Source organism: Anser brachyrhynchus, assembly GCF_964034855.1.
Source record: "Anser brachyrhynchus genome assembly, chromosome: 7".
NCBI lineage: Eukaryota > Metazoa > Chordata > Aves > Anseriformes > Anatidae > Anser > Anser brachyrhynchus.
The window spans coordinates 14,922,954-14,943,879 of record NC_137701.1 but is presented as its reverse complement, the minus strand read 5'-3'; the positions used below and the strand labels follow the sequence as shown (position 1 = coordinate 14,943,879).

The 20,926-nt window shown below is 50.0% G+C and overlaps 1 protein-coding gene across 7 annotated transcripts in view; it reads left to right on the top strand.

Moving 5' to 3' along the window:
* Positions 1-20,926, top strand: part of NRP2 (neuropilin 2) — an 86,837-nt gene that overhangs the window by 34,487 nt on the left and 31,424 nt on the right. For all 7 annotated transcript variants that reach the window (XR_013953787.1, XM_080600367.1, XM_080600365.1 and 4 more), the window contains exons 6-12: positions 971-1,140; positions 2,202-2,357; positions 10,730-10,874; positions 11,171-11,520; positions 12,628-12,772; positions 16,502-16,618; positions 19,181-19,333. Coding sequence is in view for 6 of the 7 variants with exons in the window: in XM_080600367.1 (XP_080456493.1) it covers positions 971-1,140; positions 2,202-2,357; positions 10,730-10,874; positions 11,171-11,520; positions 12,628-12,772; positions 16,502-16,618; positions 19,181-19,333 (1,236 nt within the window). In the remaining variant the exon portion in view is untranslated. The remainder of the gene's footprint in view (positions 1-970; positions 1,141-2,201; positions 2,358-10,729; positions 10,875-11,170; positions 11,521-12,627; positions 12,773-16,501; positions 16,619-19,180; positions 19,334-20,926) is intronic.

The following is a 20,926-nucleotide window of genomic DNA, read 5'->3' as shown; positions in this document are numbered from 1 at the left end:
TTTCTATTCTGTTCTTTAAAAAGTCTGGGAAATAAAACATTAATAAGACACAAAGCTTGAGAAATCAAGCACAAGAACCCTTAAAGGGTTAGGCCTGTTTTGATTCATGCTGGTGTAAACTGAAACTTTAATGATACCACTGAGATCTTAACTTGGTCCATCATTTCCACACGGGGTTGACTTGGCCACATTAAAAACAAACAGTTTGGTGGAGCCCCATTGGCTTACAGCAGCAGCGGGCTTTGTCCCACACGGTATTTCCTATCACTGTTTTCTTTGTTATTGCTTTTATAGGACAGCTGCCATAAAATATATGAGATGTGCAATAAGATTGGGCTAATTGTGACTTTCAAAAGCCTTAGAAGTGAGGAAACACAAATAAAAGCATGCCAGAGTCTTTCATGTCTGTGGCTGGTCAATGCGCATGAGCCTGACCTCCCATATAGCGCACGCACGCATCCACACACATCCAGGCTCTCACATGCACGCAAAACCATTAGACCTGCCTGCTCCAGGCCTTGACGTCCCTGTTGGCAGCACAGCAGTGAGCGCCCTCCTGTTGTGCCTGCCCACACTCCTTGCCTTGTCAGTGCTTAGTTTTCACCGTCAGCCTTCAAGAACTTCATGGCAAGGGGACTTGGGGCATCTTGATGGAGGTGGGGAGAGGGAAGGGGCAGAACATTGTGTCAAAACTGTGCAAAGGCAGACAAAATAGAGAAAAGGAGAAAGATCCGCACTGTATTAATTTTCCGAGGGCCAGGCAAACATAAAGCTGCCCTGTCTTTAATTTTGCAGTGCCATCTGTGAACATGCACAGCACACAAGATGGTACAGATCTGCTCATCTTTCCAGGCAGACAGCTTCGCTCGGGGTTAGCTGGGGAGGATAGTTCAGGGCTGCCTTCCACTTGGGAGTGAAATGCAGAGACTGTAAGCTGATCCGTGTATGTGTGTGTGTGTTCCCGCTCCAGACTTCCAGTGCAACGTGCCGCTGGGGATGGAGTCTGGCAGGATCTCCAACATGCAGATCAGTGCCTCTTCCACCTACTCAGATGGGCGATGGACACCCCAGCAGAGCCGGCTCAACAGCGATGACAATGGCTGGACCCCCAATGTAGACAGCAACAAAGAGTACCTCCAGGTTTGTGTGCTTTCCCCTCCCCTCACCTCGTCCCCCGCCAAATGGAGTGTCGTGCTGTTAAACTGACCCTTGACCACAAGGCTTGTTGAATTTTTTATTGCCTGTGTGGCTCACGGGGAGTGAACAGCAGGGGAGCTGCGGTGCCTCCATGAAACGAGATGGGCTGGCTCTCCCATTAGTCTGCACAAGGGCTGGCTCGACCCACTGTCCTTCTCCCACCCCCCCTCCTTCCTGCCCAAAACTTTGATGGACTTTCCAGTGTACTGACAGAAATTGAGAGACCTCGGCCACTTACAAGGGCCACTGACTGCCACTGGCCTGAGGACCAACGTCTCCAGGAGGCACGTGGAAAAACAGCTAAAATGATATTTATCTCATCAGCGATGTGAGGAGTGTGAGCGGGCTGAATGTCAGGCAGGGGGTTGTCAGAGCCAAGGCTCTCCCTAGGACCTGGTTAGATCCACAGTCTGTGTCCACATGAGGTTTCCGGCTGTGTCTCATTGCCGTGAGACGTTGCTTGCTGAAGGGCCCTAGGAACGGGAGGTGGTGAATGTCACCGCCTCAGGCAGACACCTCATTCTTCATTCATGGCAGTGCTACCAAGCCAGCTCTGGTGACCTTTCTTAACCCACACTGTAAAAAAAAAAAAAAAAAAGAAAAGCACGAAAGGGAAATCCAGGAACTGTAGCACTTGCTAATTGGGCATCATGCTTTTATTTTACATGGAAAAGTCAGTCCTTGTCCTGTTTCAACGGACATGAGCTTCCAGGTTCTGTGCAGATCCTGTTGCTTGGTCTGACTCAGGAAGAAAGCTTTGTGATGGTGCCGTATGGACAGACATCAAGACAAGTTACGCTTGTCCCATGGTCCTACCTGCAAGCATCCTGCTGAAGTCAGCCTGGGGCTTTTGTGCCTGTTGACATCAGTTCTTACATTCCCGTGTGCCTCCCCAAATGGAGGGAGCATTTGCATGTTTTCATGGGTCAGAAAAACTAGCCAGGAGCTAACTGGGCTCTCAAGTGCTCACCACTCTGTCTCTTGTCCCTTTTTCCCCTGGAAAGGTGGACCTCCACTTCCTGACTGTGCTCACAGCCATCGCCACACAGGGTGCCATCTCCAGGGAAACCCAGAACGGGTACTATGTCCGTACCTACAAGCTGGAGGTCAGCACCAATGGGGAGGACTGGATGATGTATCGCCATGGCAAAAACCACAAGGTAAAGGCCTTTTTGTCTCTTTTGTATGTGCCGTGGTGGGTCTTGCAGTCGATGGGAGGGAAGAGAATAATGATTTTACAGGACTGCAGGATTTAATCTGTGAGGGACCCTTTTACTGATGAGGGCTAAAAGACTGATGATGCTTTGAGCAGAAATAGTCCTTTCTCCTCTGCACAGCAATGAGGAAACACGATTCCTTGGAAAACCTGGCTGCTGTTGCATCTTTCGTGGTGGCGAGAGTATGTTCTTTGACTGCAAATGAAGGAGAAAATGCTTTCACAGCCTGTGTTTTGCCATACAAGATTCATTGAGCTTTTATGGCCGTAGCCCCGTCTGCATGCTGGGTTAACAATCACAAAACCACATGAAACTGTAGTTCAGGAGTTATTGAGGCCTGGAAATGAAAGGGCACAAATCCTAAGAGGGGATCACACCATCCCAGAGAACAAAATGAACAATAAATAACGAGGAGCAATTCAGGCTGCCAGAGCTCTGGGATCTGCACTAGCAGGCGCAGTCGGCAGTGGTGCATCGAGCCCTGGGAGCTGCTGTGTACTCTCACCATGCTCCTGGGAGGCTAACGGGGATGGGAGCGAGGGGGGAGAGGGTGTCTGGCCCTTCCAAGCCCTGCGTGGCCAGGCGAGCCTGCGGCAGTCTGCGCAGGAGCTTTGCTGTGTGGGGAGAGCCAGCCGTGGAGTTAGGGCAGCCATGGTGCTGGGCTGCTCCTGCTGTTTCACTCGCCTTGGTTGTGTGGTTGTCCCCTGGTTAAGGGCACCTTGGAAAAGCCTTTTCCTGCTCTCCTGTGGAGCCACCAGCGCTGCTGCTGCAGCTCAGGTCCTCCCCGCTGCTGTGCCCTGATCTCTCTGTATGAAACGGGTGGCCGGGGGCCCGCCTGCCTCCCCCCGCATGCACGTCCCAGCAGTTTCTGCTTCCTCAGCACTTCTGTTAAATTAACTGTCCCCTCCCTTTGCTGGCACAGGCGCTGCTGGCATGAACTGCAGTAGCCTGGCTTGTCCAGGATTCATCCAGACATTTCCTTCCCTTCCGGGCCATGCGATTTCCCCTTCCCCACAAGTGGTTCAAATTCACTCTGCATCCCAGAACGAGTCCCTGCCATGCTGAGGCCCCTAGCAAGGCTTCATACCTGCAATATTTGGAGCATTTCAGCTCTTCGCGTGCCAGGGAGGTGGTGTTAGTGCTATTTTCGAGGTAGGGAAACAGGCACACGGGACAGCAGAGCATCCCATAGGAGAGTCAGCCCCTGGCTCAGACTGGCTGCGCTGGCGCTTGCTGCCGGATAAATTGCATCCATCGGGTCGTGACACACCAGCTCCCCCGGGACAAGCCCCAGGGCTGCGGCTCATGGCAGAGCTCCTGCCATGCTGTACGGCGGAGCCGCGCTCTCGTGCGGAGGCTCCATGGTCTCCCCGAGGCCACTGGCTGCAGCAGGCCTTCCTGTGAGCCAGGGCCATCTCTCCTCGCGCTGGGCAGGCCGCAGACACCAGTGAGTGTGAGGTCTCACTGCGGCCGTTGCTGCCAGCCGAGGCAGACAGGAGACTGGCAACGCGCCAGCTAGCAAGATGAGCTAAACAGTTCAGCCAGGCTGGCGTTTCCAATAGCCACGTGCAAGAAATTCGCCTTTGGGAGTCTAACTGAGGTGGGAATCTGTCCTACAGAGTGATTTTGGTCACTTGTGCCAGTAGACTTCCCATCCTCGTGATCCCAGGCCCTTGGTCCTCAGCTGGGGTGGAGCAGGATGGCACACAGCTGGTTTCAGCACTGCCAGAGCAGCGTACATCGGTCCGCAGAGAGCAGGGCCCTACAGCCTGGCTGGTGCCGACCCAGAGCAGTCCCACAGCCACGTGCATTGCCACCATGCCTGGGTTTGGCCCTTGAGCCCCATCAGCTCTTTCCTGTCCTGCTTTCTCTCTTCACAGAAAGAAGAAAAAAAAGGGGGCGGGGGGAGGATAAAATCAAACCTCTCTTTTTTCACTCCTTTATTCCAGTCTCGCCTCTTTCCCACATTCTGGCCTCAATTTAGCAGGCACCTCCCCAGGCTGGAACACAAGTAATTGCTTTTTGGTGGTGTGCCTACCCCTCAGTCAGGGACTGCGCTCCCTCCCCGCTGAACGACCAGCCTCAGGCAGCCCAGGCACTGTGCCGTGGGGCCAGGGGAAAGCCCCTCGTTCACAGGCCTGGCCGGGGGGGGGGCTCCGGCCCCCGTTAATCTCAGCCGTTCCTGCGCGAGGGAAGCTCCCGGCGTCTGCATTGAGCTTGCAGGTACCGCCCTGCGTCAGTGCGGTGCTCTGCACACTGCGGGCTGCAATGGTGGAGTGAGCCATGCCAAGGAGATTTGTCAAGTCTGCCGCAGCTTGATTTGGTGCCACAAGGAGCGGGGAGGGGAGGGGATGGGGTAGGCAGACAGGGACTCCAGTCCTCTGTACATGCATATACACACATACACACATACATACACACACATATAGATAAGTATATATATATATATGCAGATGCACGCACACACATATGGGGTGTATCAAACACTGCTCTCAATTCCTGTTGCCTGTGTGGGCCAAAAGCAAAGCTTTGCTGTGCTGCAGGCAGGCCAGCTAACATTTACGTCTTCATCAGGGAACTAAAGCAAGACAAAACCAGTGAGTGCAGGAGGGGTGGGCAGAGGACGACACAGAGGATGGGGAGCTCTGACCTCCCCTCCTTCTTCTCCCGCTTCCCCTCCCGGCTGTGTCTGGGAGGAGTGGGGCCAGGCTGTTTCCCTGCGAAACGTGATGGCTCACCTTTGAATCCGCAGCTGCTGGCACTCGTGGCGAGGGAAATGGGAAAGGCAGGATGGAGCGGCGGAAAACAAGATTAATATGCGCTCACGGCAGACGGGGCTGGCGGGACTGTTTCCTTGCCGAGCGCTGCCACGCTCTGGGCTGGGGAGGCAGCGGAGCTGCAGCCGGCAGGAGAGGCACGCCGAGCTCACACTGAGCTCACACCTTCCCTGGCCCCCTGCACCTCTGCTGGACTTCCCCGCCAGCCCAGCAGCCCACTCCCTGCAAAGCCCGGACAGCACTGCTGTCCCCCTGTCTGGGGGTGGTGCCCAGTCCTTGCCGGGACGTGGGACCAAAGGTGCGGAGCTGTCTTCCCATGTGTCCCCTGAGAGAGGAGATAGGCAGGAGAGCGGCCACCACCACGTATTGCCACCACACTTGCCCCTTACTGCCCACCAGAGCATCCCCTCGGGACAGGTCTAAGCAAATCCAACCCCAGAAAAGCCACACTGGCTCTTTCCTCCTTGCTGCATCCTGCAGTGAGCTGCATAGCCAGAAGCCCCAGTCCTCTTTGTGCCACCAACAGCGATGCTCCTGCTCTCATCTCCTTTTGGGGGTGTCTGCGCTTGCAGACGTGGCAGGGGGACGAAACCCCCTGCAAACGTGCCCAAGCTTGCAGGGGCCAGGGCTGTTGTCCCTGTGTGCAGGCAGCGGTGTCATCATGGGTCTCGCTGTGTCACCTGGGGCTCGATGGCCCCCAGAGGTTATCTTCCAGGCACTGACCCTGCAGTTTGTGCTGAGATCTTATCTGGCTCTTGAACCCTAGGAAGGAAAAGAGCACCTGGCAGGATTTGGCCTTTTGTTTCTGGCCATTTTCTTCAGGCAGATTCAACGGTGAGGACTTTATTGGAAAACAAAGTGCTCATCCGTTCTGATCCACTTCCTTCTTTGCAGGGTCTCGGGTTCCTGCTCCCATGTGGTCTGAGCCGCTCCACGTTTGTAACTGCGGAGTTCGTATTGCAGGGATCGTGTGGTGGGAGGGACGGGACGAGCGCTCTCGCTGTTTCTGTTTCTGGTGTAAAATGGGAAGAGTGCACCTGAAACTTTTGCTTTGAGAATCTAAGTCAATGGAGGAGAAATGGCAGAAAGATCCAGCTGATGCACATTTTCAATTTCTGATTCATTTTGGTAACTTTGTGCTTTTTATCAGCTAACCTTCCTGGGTAGTGTTTCAGGTGGATGCGAGGAGGCAGGTCGAGTTGCTGCAGAGCTGCAGCAATATCTCAGCTCTGCATGGAGCTGGGGACATCAAAGGTGTTCGGTGCTGGCAGAGGATGTTGAGGATGACTCTTTGGAGACCTTCATGCCTTCCCTTAGGAGCAGTCCTCTGTCTTTTTAGTTCTTAATGAGGTCTCCTGTGTTTATTCACCTGGGGAGAGCGAGAAAAGCTTTCACTCCTGTGGCTTGTTTATCTGGAAAACTCAGGAAAAGCTCCCATGATCGGCCAGAAGGCCACGAGTGCTTCTGCACAGAGACATCACGGTACAGAGTTTGCCCAGAAGCATCCCCTGGTCCCAGCCTGCTTCTGTTGCTTTCGCGGGCAGGACAAAGACATCAGGCTTTGGGAAAGGCAGCCCCGTGCGTTCACCTTTGGTGCAGTACCAGGGGAAAATTACAGCCCCGGCTCTTCCAGCACAGCTGCAGCTTTGTATTTCTGAGCCTGATATCTCCTGTGCAGGCTAGTAGAGTGCTGCTCATCGTGTCCCTGGTGGCTCCCGGATCTGAGTGGAGTCTCTCAGAGGCACCATGCTGGCAAACCCACCCCCGCACACTGTACCTTGCCCTGGCCGCTGTGCTTCACTGCCTATTGCCAAGTATCATTTTTCTTTTACCTCCTTGTTCCTGGATTTAATAAATCCCGGACTATCCACCCTCCACTTGAGCCAGAATCCTCCCACCATCAAACATGCCCCATTTTGTGCCTTCCCTATCTGAAGAAAAATAATCTTCCCTACTTTTCTCCTTCATGCTTCTCTGTCTAAATCCTGAAGCCCTAATCCTGTTAGCATGCTCTGTTCCAGGGCTCTGTCTCCACGGGAGTAACATAATCCTGCCATAAATCTAGTGGGTCCAGAGAGACACATACATACGGATGAAGGCAGAGCTGCTGCCATCCTTGGCCTTCTCCTCTACCTCCCCAAGCCGCTTTCTTTAGCTCCACAAGAAATTGCGCAGTGGCCAAGCAGCACTACAAATGCAGTGGGAGAGAGGCTGCCTGCTGTCCCCTCCCTGATGCACTGCCTCTTTGACTTCATGGCTCTTTTTGTCTCCCACCCTGCTCCGCAGCTGGCACAGCTCCGTACCCGCTGGCACTAATGCAGCTTCAGCAGTGCCCCTGTCACCTCGGGTCAGTTGCAAAGTATCAGAAACACGACTCGTGAGTGCTGGTGGGGAGCGTGCGTGCGTGCATGGATAACCTGCCCGACCCTCCCCTTGCCTGGGCGTCTTCTGCTGCCACTTGCTTTCTGCAGCAAATTAATTAAGCTGCATTGATTATCAATTTAATTGTATGTGTAGGCCTGCCGACTGGACTAGAAGGGAAGTAAACATAAAGTATGTGGGGATGGGACTGGTGGCTTTTTGATGCGGCGGTGAAAATGAGTTCCCTTGGCTGCTTCTTGGAAGGTGCTTTTAATTTGTTAGTGGTTTTCCCATCCGTCTTCTGGCTCCGTCACCCGTCAGTGAGTGCGTGTGCATGCGCGTGCGTGCTCTCTGTTGAGTGTGTGTATACATATATCCCTAGATTGCAGCCAGATTTTTTTTTCTGCTGGTGTAAATTAGTGTGACTTCTTCAACTTCGATGGTGGTATGTTGATTTACACCATCCAAAGACTTGGCTCAAAATATGTGCTGAGTGGGAAGGAAAGCAGATAGGATGGGAAGAATAGCAATGTTCTATTTTGGTAAGGGGGAAGAAATCTTTGCTTTCTTGGCGCTCCCGATTTCACACATTTTCCTGCTAGTTCTTCCCATGCCGTGAGTGCTAATTTGAGGCAGGATGAAGAGCCTGTTCAAGTCAACGGGGCTCTCCGCAGTGCTCTTGGGCTCTGGGAGCGGCGTTTGTGATATGGTCAAACCATGGGCTGAGGACAAGGCTGTGGTCAGCAGCGTGCGGAGCTGCGTGCTCATGGTGCCTTCTGCCTGGGGAAAGAGGTTTAAAGGCCAGGTGTGCAGGAGGACCCTGCTTTTCTAAGTGCTGAGCACCTGCCCTCTGGAAACTGGGCTCCTTTCTGTTGTGCTGAACTGGTTGGAAGCAGCGACTTGCTGTGACCAGCTGGGGCTTTTCAGAAACAAGGTATGTCGGGGCAGATGCTGCCAAGGCAGCTGATACCGGAGCTGGGAGTCAGGTGGCACTTCTGCCCTCGGGAAGTGGGAGTCTGCGGCCGTAAGGCCCCAGTTGGGATTTGTGTCGCTCGTGGAATGCGAGCCAGTCAGAGGAAATTACTGGGCCCCAAATCCAAAGCAGAACTGAGGTTGCTCTTCTTGGAAGCAGGTGGTTGGGACTGAGGTCACATAAGAGATGCTTTCAGCAACGCATGTGGTAGTGATAAAATTTTTGGGCTCAGTCCTGCTTCTGCTTTCTCTCAAGCTTGACTTTGCAGAAGTCAGCAACAAATTACATTGGTGTAAATTTGGATTCTGGCCCCTGATGCTCGTATGTGTGAATTGAGCTAAAAAAGAACAAAGCTGCAAATATGTTAAACCAAAAAGAGCAGCAAACCTCATCAGTGACTGTTAAACATGCTGGTCCATATGCAACCTTTGGCTCGTGGAGTCTTCAGACTGCTGCCTGCGGGAAGCAGGGGGAGGTTGCCAGGAGCAGGCTCCCTCCAGGCTGCTGCACCCGGGGGTCTGCTGGGGCCACCGACAGGAGCTGCTCTGGGACAGGGGCACCTTTGGGCTGACCTGAGGTGCCCCTCTCCGTGCTAAAATTGTGGCACAGGCTCAGACAAACATTTCCCGTCCTCCGGTGTTAGGTTCAGAGGTAAGGTGTTGTGTGTCAGCTTGTGTGTCAACACAAAGCTGGAGGCTGTGCTGTGGTGTGGAAATGTGTCCTTTCAGCCTGGGTGTGTGTGTGTTCCTACATGTGTACAAGGCACGCACACACACGCCTAAGGAGCATTTCACAGTAACCACTTCTCTCACAGCCCTCCTACTGGAAGGAAGGGTATTTGGTGTCTACTGAGCAAGGAAAGGGATGGGAAGTGGGGTCAGACAGGATAAAATAGGATATTAAAAACACATAAACCATGCTGTGTTGCTAAACAGTAGCAGCATGATGCATATTCTCCAGATTAGCATTTCTGCTCAAGTTCACATCGGCTCCAAATCCTAATTACCGGCCAGATTTGCAAGCGAAGCCCTCTGCGGGCAGCTCCCCGGCCCTGACAGGAACGCCGCCGTCCCACGGCAGGACCGTGCTGTGCGGCGGCAGCCCCGTGCGGCCTGTGGGGCTGCGAGCACCACGTCCTTCTCTGCAGACACCCCAGCGTGTTGGATCCTCGGAGGAGAGCAGCAACATGTGCTGCCTGCAGACCTGGAACAGTGGGAGACCTATAAAATGCTTCTTAACTCCTGCTCAAGGCGAGAGGCCAGCATGCAGCCTCACCCCTTGTTCTGTCCCGACTCACAGGGATCTGCGGCTGGATTGTTTGACTCCTGCCTCTGACAGGAGATCAGTGCCAGAGATTGCACTCTCTTGCTTCGCTCTGTGATAAACTTAGCGGAAGCTCCTGTGCTTAGCATGGCATATGCAGGGTAGGAGACTGCAGAAGAGCCCAGCCAACATCTCAGTGCGTCTGGTGCTCCTGGCTGAGATCAGAGGATGCTCTAGCCCTGTCCTGAAAGCCTGTGTGCTTTGAGGGAAAGAGAGGAATGCGTGCAGCTTCAGTCTGGGAGCGTTAGTGCTTTATGCTGGGGGCAGAAAAAGGGTTGGAAATTACCCTCAGATTGGGTATCGCCTCTTTTCCCCTTTTTGTTCCCCCTCATGGCACCACAGCCTGAAACAGAAGCACAGCTACCCAGTTCTTGTCCGGCCTATTAGAATAATGGGAGGGAGGGGTGGATCTAACATCCATCTGGTGGTTATTGATTATGGCCATCTGGTAAGACAGCAGCCTTTTCATATCATGTCAGATCATAAACTCTCCCAAAAAGCTGTCTCTGTGTGACGGGCTGCTTGTGCACTGGCGAGCAGGAGAGGGGCTGGGATGTAGCTCAGCGCCTGGGGCAGAGGCAGCACCCTCCCTGCTCCTGCGCCGCTCGCGCACAGTGCTCCCCATGGAGCTCAGTGTGACAACATGTTGGTATGGGCGAGTCCCGCAGCCCATGTGCAGACCTGCCAGCAGCTCAGCTCATGCTGTCTGCCCCGGGGCTTGCCCTGGCCAGGGGCTGGCCCTGCCCAGAAAGCCTCTCCCCATTTTTCCCTGCTGAGGTTGTTTCAGCTGCTGAGCTGGTTATTTGCTTTGACTGCTGAACTGGTTATTTCTTTCCTCCAGGGGAGGACATAATTGTATTCTTGTCCCCGCTCCCTTGCAGACATTTCAGGCCAACGAGGATGCCACGGAGGTGGTTCTCAACAAGATCCACAGCCCAGTGCTCACACGTTTTGTGCGCATCCGTCCCCAGAGCTGGCACAACGGCATTGCCCTGAGGCTGGAGCTGTACGGCTGCCGCATCACCGGTGAGGATCCCCCTTTTCCCCTCAGCCATCCTCTCCATCCTTCCAGCAGCCTGTCCCGGGGTGCTCCCGACCCTCAGAGAGGCTGTCACGGCTGCTTGGGGCAGCAGCAGTGTCACTGCAAGTAGCACGGAGGCACCCGTCCCTCTGGTTGTGCTCAGGGGAACCAGGACCCAGCCCCTGGAGGTGAGGGTAAAGTGCCTGGTGCTGGCTTAGTGCCCAGAGCTTAAACCTGCAGGGAAAACCACACGTATTCCCCTCCTCTGCCCCAGCTGCTCATGCCCTCTCCTTCCCTGCAGATTCGCCCTGCTCCAACCTGCTGGGGATGCTCTCCGGCCTCATCCCTGACTCGCAGATCTCAGCCTCCTCAATCAGAGGCTACGACTGGTCTCCTAGCATGGCCCGCTTGGTGAGCAGCCGTTCAGGCTGGTTTCCACGTGTCCCACAAGCCCAGCCAGGGGAGGAGTGGCTGCAGGTGGACCTGGGTGTCCCAAAGAACATCAAGGGCGTCATTATCCAGGGGGCTCGCGGCGGGGACAGCGTGACCACCACCGAGTCCCGCTCCTTTGTGAAGAAGTTTAAGGTAGCCTACAGCATGAACGGAAAGGACTGGGACTTCATCCAGGACCCCAAAACAATGCAAGCCAAGGTAGGCACTGCTTGGAGCAGCTGCGAAATGAGATATGTTTCTGACTATCTTCAGTCTGATGGTGTCTTGGGAAATTAGCTTCCACTCCCTGCACAGTGATCGTGGAAGTTGGGGTTGTCACCATGAAACCCCAGGTTGCATCTCCTGGTCCTGCTCCTAAGCTGAACTAGAGCATGTAGGTTCCACCTTGCCCCAGGGATGGCAATTCCCTTTCACTTCTTGCTGCAGACCAGGAATGAGGGTGTGCCTTCTGCTCTTTCCAGCTCCTGCAGGTCGGAGCCCACAAGATGGTGTGTCAAATTTTGTTTGCCACAAACTAATGGCATATTTTAAGGGAAAAGGTGTTACAGTTTTTTGTTGCATCTCTGGAACGGGAGGATGAATCACAATTTCTCTTTGGGAAATTTGCTATATATGAAGTCCCTTTTACCACACCAGTGTGACCCTGAAATTTCCTATATTTCTTCCAGATTATGGGCAACTCCAACAATATGTCTGCTTAGTACTGTGGGGGTGGCAGAGGGCTTGAGGAATAAATGAATTCTTTGCTACTGCCTGCTTTGTTTTTATGCAAACTCATCTGCTTCTGAAAATTTGGGTATGTTTTAATTTTTCCTGATCCTAAAAATGAGTCTTAGAAGGCCTGATGCTATCTATAGCCCTGTGTTTATTCGCTACAGACTTCAGTTCATGCACGCAAGCTGAAAAGTGGCAGTACTTAGACTGTGAGGAAAACTGAGTGTTTGCACTAGCCTAGAACATGCAGTAGCTTCTTTATTTGCCAAAGGACAAATCTGATTTTATTTATACATGAAGTTAGTGGATGTTCCACAAGCTTTCCCAATGTGGCTTGGATCAGAATCTGACCCCTGGATATAAAGCAGAGGCCAAGAGAGATTGTGCAAGTTTCTTAGAAACAGCCTCTCTGGTCCCCTTGAACCAAGGAGGATCAGCCCACTTGCTGCTCAGCTGAACTCAATGGCCTGGAGTCAGACAGCTAAACTATTTCAAACTGCGTTTGCATCCTGCCAGACCCAAACTATCAAGGCTGGTGAAGAACAGGTGGGATGCATGCATCACGTGCTTTTTCTCTCTCTCTCTCTGCAGCTTTTTGAAGGCAACATCCACTACGATATCCCTGAAGTCCGGAGGTTTGACCCCGTTCCTGCCCAGTATGTCCGAGTGCACCCGGAGAGGTGGTCCCCAGCAGGAATAGGAATGCGCCTGGAGGTGCTGGGATGCGACTGGACAGGTAGGACACCTGCTCCTCTGCCCACCGGCTGCATTGGGGCAGCATCAGGGGCTACACCAGCAAGGCATGAGAGTAAGGTTATTTCTCTCCCAGCTGTCCCACCTTGGGGCCATGCTGTGGCAGGGAGACTCCTGCAATGACCGCAGGACCTGCAGAGTGGCCTGAGCCCATCTTTTTTCCTCCATATTAAAAGCAACTCAGGTCTGGGGCTGGCCTTGACTCCAGGCATAGCGCAATGTTTGGATCCATGAGTGGCATTTGCCCTCACCTCCCTTCTACCCCTTTCAGATCTTTTGTCTGGATGTTCTGCAGGCTTTCCCACTCTCAATGTTAGTTAGATAATGTTTGGGCTTTTCAACCCAAATGAATAAGACAAAGAAGTAGGAAGACAAGCAGAGAGACAGAAGGGGTTCAGTGACTACTACAGGTATCTCAAGCTGCCACAACAAGGCTTTGCCATGAAAACAACTCTAATTGAACCCCATGTGGAAATTCTATTGCAAGCAAGGATGGGGATTTAACTCTACAACATTCCTAAGAAGAAGGATATTTGTTCACTTTTGCCCACCTGTTTTTCACAAGTGAAACATCTTGCAGATGCCATTATTTTTAAAGCAGAGGTGAAAACTGTCTAACACTCACTGGGATAAATAGAGGCTGTGCTTCTGACCCTTCTGAGGCTCAGTGGTGATTGATTGCTCCATAGTTTCATCCCCAAAAGCCAAAAATGCACCCAACAGTTCATTGTTTCTGATGCTTGTCAGTGCCAGGGGCTAGTGGTCCTTTCCTTTTCTTTTTTTAAGTCTTTTAATAATCTGCTTAAATATAAATCTGGTGTCCAGATGTCAGCGATAAAGAGGTATGATTTCCATTTTATAAACACATCTGTAGAAGGCATTTTCTTATAAGAATTCCTGTTCTCAGAAGCTTAAAATACACAGAGCTTTTTTTCCAGCCTGTTGTGTAGTCTTTACTACCCTTTCCTCCTGTGAGGTTCTGTGAGATGCATAACAAACATTAACAGCAAATCACAGAACACATGTACACGCAATTAATAATGATAATTTGTCACCTTTGAAATCAATGGCAAATCTACCCCTGGACAGGGAAACCATTATAGGCAATCTAAACTTTAAATCAAGATAAAATCTTGTTTTAAACCTTACAGTATCATCTTTGGGAAGGCAAGCACCGTGGTTTCCATGCAAGCAACAGGAGCTGAGCTTCTGCACAGAAGTGCTCAGGCAACCCCCTCACTGCTGCTTCCTGCAGCTCCCAGGCATCTCCAGCTGCCAGATCTCCCTGGCCCATTGCTGACCAGCACATCAGAGCAGTGCAGCCGTGCTGCAAAGGGAGGCAGTTGCACAAGACCTCTGACCATGTCCATGTCAGTCCCTCTTGAGCACTCCCCCAGATTTAAAAAAAAAAAAAAAAAAAAAAAAAAACAGAGGAATTTGGCTTCAATTTTTTGTCTTATTTTTAGTCCAAATTTTCTTTTATGGCTATGTCCATGTTCAGTTTCAATATCAGCAGCAACAGACGATGTTTTTTCCAGGCAGGGTGCTTTATGGTCATTTCCCAGTGTGGCTCTCTAATCATTTGCACGTTGTAATGTTTAAAACTCAACTGCCAAGTCATAAATATTCTTAGCTTTATTGATCTACAGGCATTCAGCTTTGTAATCAGAGCAGGGCTTGTAATCTTGTGGATTCACCATGTTATAAAGAGCATTTAGATCCCCGATGAAACCTGGGGAGCAGAGATAGCCATGGTTTTATCTGCATGCTAAATGCAGGCTGGCTGCATGCAGCAGCCCCTGACACAGCCAAGATATACAGCCTTCCTTTGCTGGGAGGACCCAGGCACGTTGCACAACTGGCTGTGAAGACTCAGGCAATTGTACTTGCTTGGAAACAAGATTAAGAGATGGATTAAAACAAGCTGATTTAAAATATTTTCAAGTGAGGGACAAAGCCAATGTGTACCCTGCCCAGCTGTTTTCGTTTCCTATCAGCAACAAGCATCTTAATTACTGAGTCAACCAGGTAACTTGGCAGCAACTGGGCTCACAAACTAGTTGGCTAGTAGCTCAAACATTGTGAAGCAATTGGCTTCTTTCAAAGACCTGCCAAATTTTTTCCTCTGAAGAGTGGAGATTGATGAATGTTCACTTGCAGCTGGCTTACTCTCCTTTGAAGTTCCAAACATCTGGTTTCAATTGTTCAGTGACTTTGCATTTTGATCATCCATTACCACCAGTTGCATAGACGCTTGCTGGGCCAGGGAAAGAGAAAGCAAGCAAGAGAGACCTCTGTTTTTCACTTTCCATTTCACACATCACGTTGTCCTCCCTGCTATTTTCATTATCTCGTGTAACCATCTTGTTGCAGCTCTGCCATGGTAACTGATTTTTCAAGATATATTTCTGCTGCTTGTCCAGGGCAATACAACACTGCTGATTTACATCCTCTCAGCATCTGTGTCCCGTATGGGACTTGGCTTTCAAGGTCCTTCCACATTGTCACATTTCAGCTATAAATCTCAATATACAAGAGCAACAACCTAAAAAATGTACCGGCTTTAAATAACATGCAGCTTTTGATATGTTGCCTTCACCTGCTTCTTCCCTACCCCCTTCTTTTTTATGACATTTTTCTGTGCCTGGCTGCTTGCAATTTGCTTCTTGGTTGTGTTTGGAGTTTTATGGGGCTGTAACAAATTTGAACTTACAAATTAAAAGACTTTGAGGTTATTTGGCATTTTACTCTGAACAAAAGACAGCCATTGGAAAAAAAAAAGTGGAAAAAAAAAGTTTATGTGCAACATGTTTAATAACAGGAAAATAAAAGGGGAGAAAGGAGCCTATGGAAAATATTCAGCGTATTTAGCCATTTCCTCCTGCTTCTGGCTTTATTAAATGATATCCTGAAGGGTGCCGACAAAGAAACACAATCACACATAACTGAGCAAAGCAGCCTCTTTTTCAAAGTGGAAAGAATAAAGCCTGCTGTACTCCAGTTAACGCACCCGTAAAAGGAAAGACTGCTGGAACCTAATGTCGTTTACTGTTGATCTTAATATCCTTCTCTTTCTTGCTTAAATTTCCCCTGACACCTACTTTGAGGTTGTTTCACACGGGCCATGTTGGAGAGAGGGAAATTGGACAGAGACGCTTTAAAAGCGTAGTCAGAAGCCCGGAGTGTGAAACCAGATGCTTTCTGCAGTGAGCCAGAGCGTGCTAGGGGATTCTCTGGGTCCATTTGTGGTTACGTCATTTGTGGGTTTGAGTGACTTGTTTTATAAATTGGCACAATCGGTGGGAATGTTGTGTGTGTTTTTTTCATGTGTCATATGCCTTTATGAAAGGAAAAGATGTTCCGCCTGTGATCTCTGTTATCCAATAATGACAGCCAAAAGGATTGCCAACACCCATGTAGATTAAAAAATGTAGAAAAAAAAAGTAGCATGTATGTCTAGAGGAGAGCCTTGTCCAATGGGGACTCTAAATCAAAGGAACTCCCATATGGAAACAGCCAGTTCACACCAAGTTCAAACCATGCTAGCATTTGTAGCATGCGAAAATTTCATGGTATTCTTGTCCTATCTCTTCCTGCCATTATAAGAACACGAGAAAAAAAAAATGCTTTGTTTCCTCCTATCTGTTTTTGTTTGTTTGTTTGTTTTGTTTAGGGTCTATTCCAAACAGCATCTCTACTCCATTTTTTTCAGACGTGAAGCCCACTGCAGAGACGCTAGTGCCTACTTTGAAGAGTGAAGAGACCACCACCCCATACCCAACTGATGAGGAGGCAACTGAGTGTGGTGATAGCTGTGGAGAAGAGGAGGGTATGTATCAGAGCAGCACATCTTTATATCAATAAATGATGGGTTAAGAGCTAAGCAAACACTGTTATCTTCCCATTTGCTCCTATACATGGGGCCGATTCCTGGAAAGCTTTGAGTAATGTTATTAGCAATAGGTTGAGATCAAAAAAAAAAAACAATAAAAAACAGCCAAAATCTGATAAGTTATATCAAGGAAGGATGCAAGAGCAAGAAAGATAGCAGCTAATTCAGTCCCTAGGGTATGAGATTTGAAGAGCTGCTCTCCCAGCTTCCTTACGTGACCCGAAGCAGCTCACTTAGGGCCCTGTTTAGAGCCACCTCTATACTAGATCCCTTTGGTTGCATGTCATAAATTCAGAAAGTGATTCAGGGGAGAGGTTCAGACTGCCTATTATGCAGGGCTCCTTTTACAGAGGTCACAACTGTGCGAGTAAATCACACCACACAGAGAAGGCAGGTGTCCTGAAGACAACCTGTCCTACGAGGATCACCTTGCCTAATGCCAGCTGCTTAAAAACTAGGAGGACAGCCTGAGTTCCTTGTGCAGGCAGCAGAGAGAGGGAAGTACAAACTGTGAGCAGGAGTTTGCCCCTCCCAGTCTTAGATGGCTGTCAGATAGTTTGGTATCTGTGGCACTTGCCTGCCTCTTCTGACTGTAGAAGAGGCTGAATGTTAGTTTAGACCACATGCTATGCTTCTAGAGAGCTGATACAGCAGGGACACTAATCCTCTGTGCCTCAGATACCTTCCTGTAAAAACAGACATCATATTCTTCTGCTCCTTGCAAGGGTAGTGTGACCATCTAAGCTGGGAAACGTTCAGATTAAGGGGAGAGGGTATGGGAGAGCTGTGCAGGGTTAGATGTACAGTGCAGTGCACAGGAGATGCACACCCCTGGCCACAACAGCAGCTTGTGCCTCAGCACCGGGGCTTGGACATTTACACAAGGACTCCAAGGAAAAATCTCATGAGGAAATGTCCTTTGAGATAGCTCCTAGGACTTCTGTCAGTGCAGCTTCCAGTCCCAGAGAAAAAAAAAAGAAAGAAAAAAAAAGGGTTTTAAAATGTATAAATTTAAAAAGACAATTAATTAATTGGCCTTTTCATACCTCCTAGCGGGATTCTCCTGTAGTTCAGTTCTGGAAACGCAAGTTGCAGAAGTAGCTCAAAGGGCCTGCTTCTCATTTCTGCCTCGATGATGAGCCTGTGCAACCCTGCTACCAGTGAGGCATTTGGGAAGCTGCCGAAAGGAAATTTAGACCAGCAATAGTCTATGCAGCAACACAGTTCCTGAACGCAATCCAGTGCAAGAGTGAGCAGAGTATGCTGTGGAGCATGGAACCAGCCTCCATGTCAGCTTCCCTCAGATTTAGCAACAATTTTCTTTCTCATACTCCATAAACAATGAGTGTGTTTCTCTGGACAATCAGATTTATGACAGCCAAACAGAAACAATGCTGCTCTCCAGGGTATGAGATTACATCGAAATAAAAGGATTCATGATCTGCATTGTTTTATTTCAAACTGGGAGCATGTAAAGAAAGCCCTGTGCCCCTTGCAGCAAAGTTCCCTAATGCCTATTGCTTGAGTCACTCACCTCCTTCTGGCTATCGCTTGCTTTGCGAGCACTGTGATTTAAAACTTCCTCTTTACCCAGGAAAAACCCCGTCTATAATTGGTCTCTGACGTGCATGTCCGCTGAGTGCTTGGGATGATCTCAGACCATCTCTCCAGCCTCCGTGCCTTATGGCTGCTTCCCCTGCTGAAGGAGCCAGCAGCTGCCTCGCTGCTACATGCAGCCCCTGGCATGTGCCCTCCTGCCCACGGACTTGTCTCTGCAGGAAGGCTCTCCAGAGCTTTTAAAGCTCTTGACACAGAGGGATTAGCTCTGCTCCTGTTTCACAGATAAAAAGTTAAATGACGCGCCCAAAGACCATGTGGTGAGTCCATAGCAGAGCTAGAAATAGAGGCTGTCTCCTTTCACTCAGAATCCAAAAGCCTGAGCTCATAGTGGCCCCACATTTCCCCTGGTAGCATTTCCACGACAAGGTAGGAAGCAGTGAGTGACAGCTCGCCACGTTGACAGACAGCTCCCGTCTGGTGCAAGTGGCTAGATCTGTCACTCAGGAGCTGGGTTTTTGGAGTACTTGAGATTCTCCTTTTGGGGCCAGAGCAGGAACTGATGAGCACAGGGGCACTCAGGAAGTACTCTTCCCTGACATTTAAGAAGGCATTTAATATTTGACCACTCTAGGGGATGAAGAGAAGGTGCTGATTAGAGTCTGGAAGCATTTGGTACTTGCTGTTATATTTGCTTAGTTTGGTGGATTAGCTGCGGGATGTGGTGTGAGCATTTTGATGATGCAGAACTTAAGGCTGATCCCTGGAGCTGACGAAATGTGAGATAGGTTAAAAGCATCAGCGTGAGTGAGATTTCATGCTTTCTTCAGTACTTACGGCTTGCTAGCTATTTTAGTTTGGGGCTGTTTTTAAATAGCAACCCTTCGTGGGTAGGTCATTTTTTTAATTCAAGTTTATTTCGCTTCTATTTCTCTTTGTAAGATTTCCATCTCCCTGCAAACTTCAATTGCAACTTTGATCTCCCTGAAGATCTATGTGGTTGGTCACACGACTTGGCAACGGGGTACACGTGGTCTTTTCAGCCTACAAGCACCTGGACTGGCAACTCTGAACCAAGTCCCGAGACTGTGCCTGGTAAGATGATTAATACCATACCAATGTAGGGAAGAGGGAGCTGATGGGCCTTTCTCCATGTGAACAGTATGGCTGATTATTGCACAGCTATTAAGAGTTGTGAAGGCTGTGCAGAGCTGAATGTTTTCTTTTGTGGAAGCTTTCAGATGCTTTGTTTTATGGGTTCATGACTTATTTATAGGACTGTGACTGCTGGCACTGAGCTGTACTAACTGTCCTCTTGAGATAGTCTTGAAGCAGACACTGGGCTTTGAATCCCCTGTGACTGTGTAGGCTAGTCCGTGCTTTGTTCCACATCCTGATCCAAATGTTCTCCATAGGACCCAAAGTTTTTTCCCCAGAATGCATTTCTGCTTTTGTTAGAGGTGCATTTCTTCCTCCCATATGTTGCTCAGATTGCATATAGACTTCAGCTATTCTGCTCTCAGGGCTTGCATAGGCTCCCCTAAGTGAAGGATGATGTAAGCCCTAAGAATGCAGAAATATGCCAGCTTCTTGCTGTTTGACTTTTGCTCTTTTTCTCTTCTGTGCTTTGAAAGCAGAAGATTTGCATGTGTGTGGCAGAACCTAATTTATGGAGGACCTCACTGAGATGTGCTGGCATGGAAAGGGGCCTGCCTCTGGCGGTGTGGTTGAGAGATCAAGTTCTTCAGCTTCTCATCTTGGAACTCGCTCTGGGACTAGTGCTCTTTCCTTACCTTCCTTGACTTTGTGGCATGGGTGGCATGAAGGACAGTTGCTGGTTTCCATATGACAGTAGCCTGTGTCACTGTACCATCTCTTCTCTGCACTTGTGTTCATTGCCTAGGCAGCCCAAGGCTCTCCCAGGGAGAGCTGGCTGACCGCACCTGCCTTGGCTCAGCCCTGCGCCCGGTGACTCCGGCGTCAGCACTCCGCGTGCCCAGGGAGCGGTGTGTGCCACGGGCTCCCCCCAGCTCTCCCCGCCCACCCCAGGAAGGTTGAGTCTCGAGATGCAAACATTCAGGCGAACCTGTTAGCCACCTGGCAGAGGCACTGGCCAGATTGGCAGTGCCGCCAGCCAGTTGGAAAGCCGTGCAGCCAACACCTGGTAGGCAGTGCTAAAGAGGAAAATATGTATTCCAGAAACATATGGGAAGAGGAGAATCTGCTACATCTCCACACACAAATCACCCCCACACAAATGCACACATCATTTTTCTCTTCAGCTCCTGAGGTGCCCAGCATTTTTCTAAGAGACACAGTAATGCCCTAAGTGCAGCCTATACGGACATCTGACAAATTCTTTGGCGTGACATAGGGTCACAGTGTCTGCTATGGAGAAAAACATTTTCATATTTCAAGTGTTTATCTCTTCAGCATTTGAGTGCTTTAGAAGATTAATATCTGGAGATCAGTGGAGCCTCAGGCAACAGGAGAGAACACTTACAGCCAGCCCCAGACTTAATAACCCTCCCCATCTCATTCGCTGTAATAATGTTTAATTAATATAAGCCTCCTGCAAGTAGGATAAAAATTACTTATTTTTATAACTCAGACTCAATTTTTCATTTCATTTCCTCTCCCCCGAGTCTCCCTACAATTAGTTGGCCGTAGTTTCTTAGAAGACTGTGT